The sequence below is a fragment of the Engystomops pustulosus genome, chromosome 1, assembly GCF_040894005.1.
Source record: "Engystomops pustulosus chromosome 1, aEngPut4.maternal, whole genome shotgun sequence".
NCBI lineage: Eukaryota > Metazoa > Chordata > Amphibia > Anura > Leptodactylidae > Engystomops > Engystomops pustulosus.
Window position 1 is genome coordinate 163,036,832 of NC_092411.1, and position 7,244 is coordinate 163,044,075.

The 7,244-nt window shown below is 41.5% G+C and overlaps 2 protein-coding genes across 2 annotated transcripts; one reads left to right on the plus strand and one right to left on the minus strand.

Moving 5' to 3' along the window:
* Positions 1 to 1,299: 1,299 nt before the first annotated feature.
* Positions 1,300 to 2,347, minus strand: LOC140096607 (putative nuclease HARBI1). The gene is made up of 2 exons (XM_072126582.1): positions 2,235 to 2,347; positions 1,300 to 2,020 (listed from the first exon to the last, which is right to left on the minus strand). The coding sequence occupies exon 2, from the start codon at positions 2,014 to 2,016 to the stop codon at positions 1,306 to 1,308; it is 711 nt and encodes a 236-aa protein (XP_071982683.1). The 5' UTR covers positions 2,017 to 2,020; positions 2,235 to 2,347; the 3' UTR covers positions 1,300 to 1,305.
* A 772-nt stretch (positions 2,348 to 3,119) lies between these two features.
* LOC140121487 (uncharacterized) lies at positions 3,120 to 6,923 on the plus strand. The gene is made up of 4 exons (XM_072141177.1): positions 3,120 to 3,135; positions 6,096 to 6,392; positions 6,469 to 6,593; positions 6,699 to 6,923. Exons 1-4 carry the CDS (start codon positions 3,120 to 3,122, stop codon positions 6,921 to 6,923), a joined length of 663 nt encoding a protein of 220 aa, XP_071997278.1.
* The last annotated feature ends 321 nt before the right edge of the window (positions 6,924 to 7,244 follow it).

A 7,244-nucleotide genomic window follows, 5' to 3' on the forward strand; every position in this document is an offset into this window, starting at 1 on the left:
CGGTTGAATCTCCTCTCCTTAGGGGTGCTTGGCCGCAAATATGGTGTCATCAGCCATGGCAATAATTTGTAGCCATTATCACCTAAAAACAGGACAAAGTAAAGCTAATTAGCTTAATTAAAAAAATGAGGCAGCATTCACACAAACATCTGCCTGCCGGGCGTCCGTGTGCTCCGTGTAATGGAGAGGAGGAGGGGTGACCGCTCTCCATAGCAATGCATGGGGGCTGCACGTAACACAGGGAAACATAGGACATGTGTTAGCTTCCCCCCCCCCCCCCCATGTACGGTGTTGCATGTGTGCTGCACCATATTGCTCTGTGCGGCCATTGCCATCTATGGGGACATATGTATGGCCGTAAGTTTGCAGCTGTACATATGTCCCCCATACAGTAGTGTGAGTGGAGCCTTAGTCTGAGCTTAGACTGACATTTTTGGATTATCCTCACAATATCCGTTTTTTGCTTGGAATCTGCTTGGTTTATCAGTGCCAATAATGCAAGTTATTTGCATTTGGGGATGTCTTCTTTTTCAACAATATTTTTCTCAAAACATGATGGTAGTTAAAGGGGTTTTCCAACAAACGAAAGTTAAGCCGTATCCATGAGATAGTGCCTAACTTCATGATCAGTGCTGAGACCCCCACAGACTGCAAAAATGACTAATGGAGCAGATGGCCGTGCATGCCCATTCAGCTCCATTAATCTCTATGGAGCTGACAGAGATTGGTGAGCGCTGTGCTCGGCAAGATCACTCACCTCCATAGAGATTAATTGAGCAAAACAGTCATGTTCAGCCATCTGCTCCATTAGTCTGACTGAGCGGCGAGGGCTACATTGTTTATGCAATATGTGGGGGTCTCAGCACTGATCATGGAGTTAGGTCCTATCCAGTGGATAGGGCTAAACTTTATTTTGTGGGTAAACCCCTTTAGATTGTGATGTTTACCAGTTCAGTCACATGTCCATGGACAAAGTAGGTGTTTGTAACTGATACCCCTCAGTATGTATTTGTAAATTAGGCTTAACCCTGTACTTTTTTTTCCTTTGTTCACTCTCTCTTAACGCCGGTTTTGGCCAATTAATTTCATATGCTGAGAATGTGTTTTGTTTAATTTTTTTAGCCTTTTTTTTTTTTTTTTAATTTGTCGGTGTTAACATTTTTGTTTACATTTTGTAAACTTTTGTTTATAAAATGCAAAACTATAAACAAAACTCATCACAGTTTATGAAAAGCATAATTAAAGACACACCTTATGGAGCATGACCACATTTTAAGTGTTTAGTAATTGAAAGAGCATTCACATTCACTTACCAAGCAGAAAGGCGTCCCTGTACAATTCACTCTGGAGCCGGCAATTGAGGGCACAGTTATCAAAGATAAAGGAATCGTGTGTCGACCCAGGGTACTTTGCGACCACATTAGTTATGATGTTGTTTGAGTCAACGGTGACCTGCACATTAATCGAGCGAAACATTTTTCTATTGCGGTACTGATATTCATCGGCCGCAGGAGGCACCAACGCCACATGTGTGCAGTCGATTAACCCAATCACTTTGGGCATCCCCGCTACTTGCTCAAACTCCGCTTGCGTCCTCCGGATGGCATCAGCAGTTTTGGGGAAGGAGATGTACTGTGTACAGAGCTTAAACAGCTCATCCACTACCTCGTGGAAAAAACGGCTGAAGGTTGGTTGCGAAAAACCAAAACGCTCAGCAATGCAGTGCTGGAAGGACGCGTTCGCCATATAATAGATGGCCGAGACCATCTTGGTGAGTCCAGGCACTGCATGTGACCGTCCGGTTTTTGCCCCGATGGCTACTTCAAGCTTCTCATAGAGGCTTAGGATTGAAGCTCTATCCAGCCGAAACTGCTGATACACCTCCGCGTCCGTAAAATCTGCAAAGGACACACGAGGACGGAACACTCGAGGACGCCTCCTCTGCCTCCGTCTGCGCTGTCTAGCCATGATGCGGTCATTTTGAATGGCCACGTAGACGATCGGAAGCATATCCATTGTCCTAGAAGAAAGAATATGGAATATGTAATTTTTTATGCTCATATTGGCAGATTGGTCAGATAAGGTCTGTTACTTTGTGAGTAATTTTAACTTACACTACAAATTTGTTTAATCCCAATTTGTGGTAAATACTAAACACATTTATAGTTTTTCCTGGGCCTCTCTTCCAATTTGTTTAAATTGTTTGAAAATTTGCATGTTAAAGTGTGACTTACCTTTGCAAAAGCTTTTTTGACGAGTGTTTGTCTTCTTATTACCACAAATCTCCACTCCTGTTTTACAAATTGGATTGTTATTTTTTCAAAAATCAAGCCTTTTTGCAAATTTAGAATTGAACATGTACTTACCTTTTAGCAAAATTTCAATGGATTTATTGTGCACGATCACCAGTCAAATTTTCCACTCTCCTTCAAAACCCTCGACTCCTAACTCTCTCCATTTTGTTTTTGTTTTGGAAACCATTTTATATTTTTTCCCTAAATTGTGTCGCACACACCTTTACCTTGTTCCAACAAGCATAATAGCAATCAGTTTACTCATGCGACACTTTTGTGTCGCGGTTTGAATACTGTCGCACGAGAGTTCCCCCCCTGTGTTTTCGCGCTTAATTATGCGCGTCCCCGTTGTGTCGCGCGCTATTCAAATTTAGGCGCACGGCACGTCATATTGTGTCGCGCGCTTTCGCCATTTCCCTGCTTCTATCCTTGTATTTGTGGCGCATGCACGGCGGATTGTGGCGCGAAAATATTGAAAATCTGACGCCAGCAGCAGCGTCATAAATAGAAGCCACACCTGCAACTACAGCAGATACCGTGCACAGCAGCCAGGGAACAATACTGAGAATTGTAAGTACCCACAACAACATAAAATACACCCAAAACTAGGCAAAAAGAGTGGAAAAAGGCCAAAAAGAGAGATAAGAAGGGTGGATATACAGGGCAATGTAAAGGACAGTGAAGAAACACAAGCTAATGGCACAGCACATGTTGCAGGGGGATCGCATCGTCAGAATTACATGAGTTTAACATCATAACTTCTAATCCCTTCACGTAGATCTATATTGTCGTGAACGAGGAGGGAACAACCTTTCGAAAAGCAAGATGGCCACATCCTCAGGTAAAGCGCTCAATACATTTTATATAACTCCAAAATAAACCTAGAAATGCAATGTTCACACAGAGTTTTCAATTAGGGTGTTTTCTATTCAAAATCACATTATTACATAAAAGAAAATGAAAAAATGAGTTTTACAGCAAAATAGGTTTTTATGTGTCATCACCAAAATATAAACATTTACATCAAAGTATAAGGTCATGGGCGCATGCGTCACTAGCTACGCTTTGAAGTGCAGTGCTAGCGCAATGGGGGCGCACCCTGGGCTGGACACATTTTCATATGCCTTGAAAGGCATCTACTGGTTAAGCAATCACGTGCGTTACAATGGACACACTTTTTTTTTTTTTTTAGGCCCAAAACCATGCACTTTTAAACGCAGGACTAGCGCTGTCCAACTGCACCGTGTGATTCCGTTTTTGGCTAATACACATGCATTTAGTTGAAGCCCTTAGCGCTCTGCACGGTAGCTGTACTGCACTGAGATGATGCCGGTTCAGCTCTGCACAGGAGCCAAACCGCCATCGGGGGTTGCGGGATGTCAGCGTTAATCTACCGATGACATCCACAGCTAACACCCGCGGTCGGAGTGGGCTCCAATCGTGGTTGATTATTCCGTTAAATGACGCGACCGCACCATTTAACATGCCTTCCGGGGTTCTTTACCCCACTATCGGCGCCCCAGCGATGTTTTGGGGTGCGCCAATCGCTGCTATGGCACCTCTGGGGTCCGATCGGGACCCCAGAGAAGCCTGAAGGCAGGGCCTTTAAGATGGCGTCTGTGACGTCATCTTAAAGGCAAAGTGTCAGCCTATGCATCTGCATAGGCAGACACTGCTAATACTCTGCAATACATGAGTATTGCAGGGTATTATCATGACCAAGCAATCAGATGATTGCTTGGTCATGTCCCGTGGTGGATCAAGAAAAAAAAAAGGAAAAGTAAATGTTTTTAATGAAAAAAAAAATTAACAAATCAATAAAACTGGCCATAAGGCCCAAAAAATATAAAGATACAAATTACGCACAAAAAAGTCAAAATCAATAACACAAACCCCACATATATAGTATCACCGCGTCCGTAACAATCCATAGAATAAAACTAAATAACTATTGGACCCATATGATGAACGCCATAAATCAAAAAATTACAAACCCACCAAAAATTCGGATTTTAACTATTATATCCCACTAAAAATGCAATACAAAGTGATCAACAAAACATATGTAGTCCAGAATGATACTGTTGCAAAGTACAACATGTCCCTCAAAAAACAAGCCATCAACCAGCTGTGTATGCCACTTTGAAGACGCCGATACAAAAATGAGAGATTTTACAACACATTAGCATTTTTTTTTGCAAATTTTTTAAAACATAAGAAAAAATATTCATGTCTGGTATCCCCGTAATCGTATCGACCCATAGAATAAAGATAACAGGATTATTAGGCTATACGTTGCAAAACAAAAATTTATGGTTAACTAATCCAGTACAGAATTGATTCTTTTCTACTCATGACCTCAAAACAAGTTTAAAATTTACTACAATAGGAGATAGCAAACACAAAATGGTAACACTGGAAAAAGCATCTCATCTCGCAAAAAAAAATGCCGTCACATGGCCCAAATAACTTAAAAGGAAAAATTTAATAGCCTTCAAAAGGGGGCAACGAGAAAACTAAAATCCTTGCAGCTGCAGGGTGCTCCTTCCCTTCTGTGCCTCGCTGTGCCCCCATAACACAAGTAATGTCCACATGTGGGGGGTCTCTGCACTCTGGAGAAATTGTTGAACACATTTTAGGGTGTGTTTTTGCTTTTTCTCTTTTTTAAATGTGTAAATTTTAGGCCTAAATGAACATATAAGCAACAAAAATTGACCATTCAAAATTTCACAACCATTTGGATTAAATTACTAGGAAGATCTCAAGGAGTTAACAATCTTCGTAAATGCTGCTTCTGATATCATGAGGGGTGCAGATTTTAAAATGGGTTTGTTATATATGGGGTTTAGATGCGAAAAATATTACAATTCAGTGAAAACACTATTTATCCACAAAATTTCCAATTTAACAAAAAATATATATATTTGTAAGCTGCGCAACATGAAAATTAATTATCGAGACATTTTTTTAATTAATGCAAATGTAAATAAGACGATTGGAAATGTTATTCTGCAACTTATTTAGGTTGAAAATCATCTTGAGGAAAATGCAATGATTCTAAATTTTGACAAGGTCACATTTATCCCAAAACTCCCATTTGTGACATTTTTATGGGAAATCAAAGCAAAAAATAACAGCCAACATTTACCAATAAAATTAAGTACAAGATGTGTGGAATCGTTTAGATTAGTAAAAGTGTTCAAAAGTTATAACCATATAAATCAAACCATATCACAATCCCAAAAATCGGGCTGAGCCTCAGGCTAGATTGACACTGCTGTTGCCCGCCCGTACCGTACCGTAGCGGGCAACGGCAGTGCACGGGGAGAGGAGGAGGAGGTGAGCGCAGCTCCCCCCCGCCCCTCTATATAGGAAGTAATGGTGCACGGCGCCGTACTACGGAGAAAGATAGGACTGGTCCTATCTTTTTCTGGGGTACTAAGCGGTACGGTGCCGCACGTGTGCTGCACCGTACCGCTCCCGTAGTGCGCCATGCGCCCATTGCCGTCTATGGGGGACGTATATCGGCCGTATATACGTCCCCCATACAGTCGTGTGAATGTAGCCTTAAGCTGTAAAATGGCTGCGTCCTTAAGGGGTTAATACACAATGCAAAGACTATGAAAACACACCATGAGAAGAAGGTCGAAGACACCAGACATGTGATAGGCAACACAAATTCCGAGCACAACAAGATCAGGGTAAACCCAATGCAAATCGTTGAAACAAATCTATCATAAATAATTTTTGAATTTAATATTGTTAAAAAAATAAAATATCTTGCATTCTTGTATTTTACAGATGAAAGCCAGGCAGGCACCAGCAGCGGCAAGAGGAAGCAGAAGAAGAGCGCCCCTTTTGATCGAGCAGAGCTCGTCGCTTTGATAACCATCTGCGACGAGCGGGGCTACGACCTGCTCCGTGAGACTGGTAGCTATAAAGCAAAGACCAAAATCATGGAGCAGGTCCAAGCCCATCTGCTCGAGAAATACGGCCGCTACCATTCCGTCCGGCAGTTGCAGAAGCGGTTCTCGGACATAAAGGTCCGTGAGGAGCGTTTTTTGGAGCGTGTCCGAAGCCGGAACCGCTCTGCAAAAGGTTAGAAGATACAACTTGGTTCTCTAAGTAATGACATGTCTGTGCATTTTTTGATGATTTCTCTTTTTCTTTCTAGCCGGACGGGAGAGGGCACCGGCCGTAGAAGGGGCCTCTTCTTCTGCTTCTGTTGCTGCTGCTGTTGTGGTGGATGTTGGGGACGACTCTCCCCCTCCACCAAGCCCTGTGCCACCTGGCCAAGAGGTAAAGACTGGCATCTTTTTAGGAATCTAAGATGTTGAAAATTTAATATATCCAAATTAATTTGTAATTATAATTAATTTATATATTTTTTTTTTTTTTTTACAGGATCTTGCTGTGGCTCCGGAGGAGGAGATGGTTACCCTGGTGCTGGAACCGGTGGAAGACCCACATGAAGAGGTCCAGCCACCAGAGGTAGCCACCACAGCAGTGGCCGAGGGTCTTCAGGTGTCCATCGGTGAGCAGCTCCTCCATGAAATGGAGCTGCTCAACCGAAAGATGGACATTCTGATGGCCCATTTCGAAAGGTTGTTCCACCCTCCTCGTTCTTAAGTTTGTTGTTAACCTTTTTTTTTTTTTTTATTTTAAAAGTTTTTGTTTTAAAAAAAATTAAAAATGTAAAAAAAATTAAAAAAACAAAAACAAAAAAAAATATAAAAATGTTTTAAAAAAAAAAACAAAAAACAAAAAATGTTTGACCCAAAAAAAAAAAAAAAAATTACCTTTTTACCATGATTATCCGCCAAAACAGGCAACGGTGTTATTAAAGTTGTCTTTTTACCATGATTATCCCCAAAACAGGCAACGGTGTTTGTAAAGTTGTCTTTTTACCATGATTATCCCCAAAACAGGCAACGGTGTTATTAAAGTTGT

What these genes read in the sequence shown, in the direction of transcription:
- LOC140096607 (XM_072126582.1), bottom strand. Translation starts at nt 2,016, where the DNA reads ATGGATATGCTTCCGATCGTCTACGTGGCCATTCAAAATGACCGCATC.
- LOC140121487 (XM_072141177.1), top strand. An exon ending in CCGGAACCGCTCTGCAAAAG is followed by an intron (nt 6,393 to 6,468) that starts GTTAGAAGATAC and finishes TTTTCTTTCTAG; the next exon opens with CCGGACGGGAGAGGGCACCG. An exon ending in CTGTGCCACCTGGCCAAGAG is followed by an intron (nt 6,594 to 6,698) that starts GTAAAGACTGGC and finishes TTTTTTTTACAG; the next exon opens with GATCTTGCTGTGGCTCCGGA.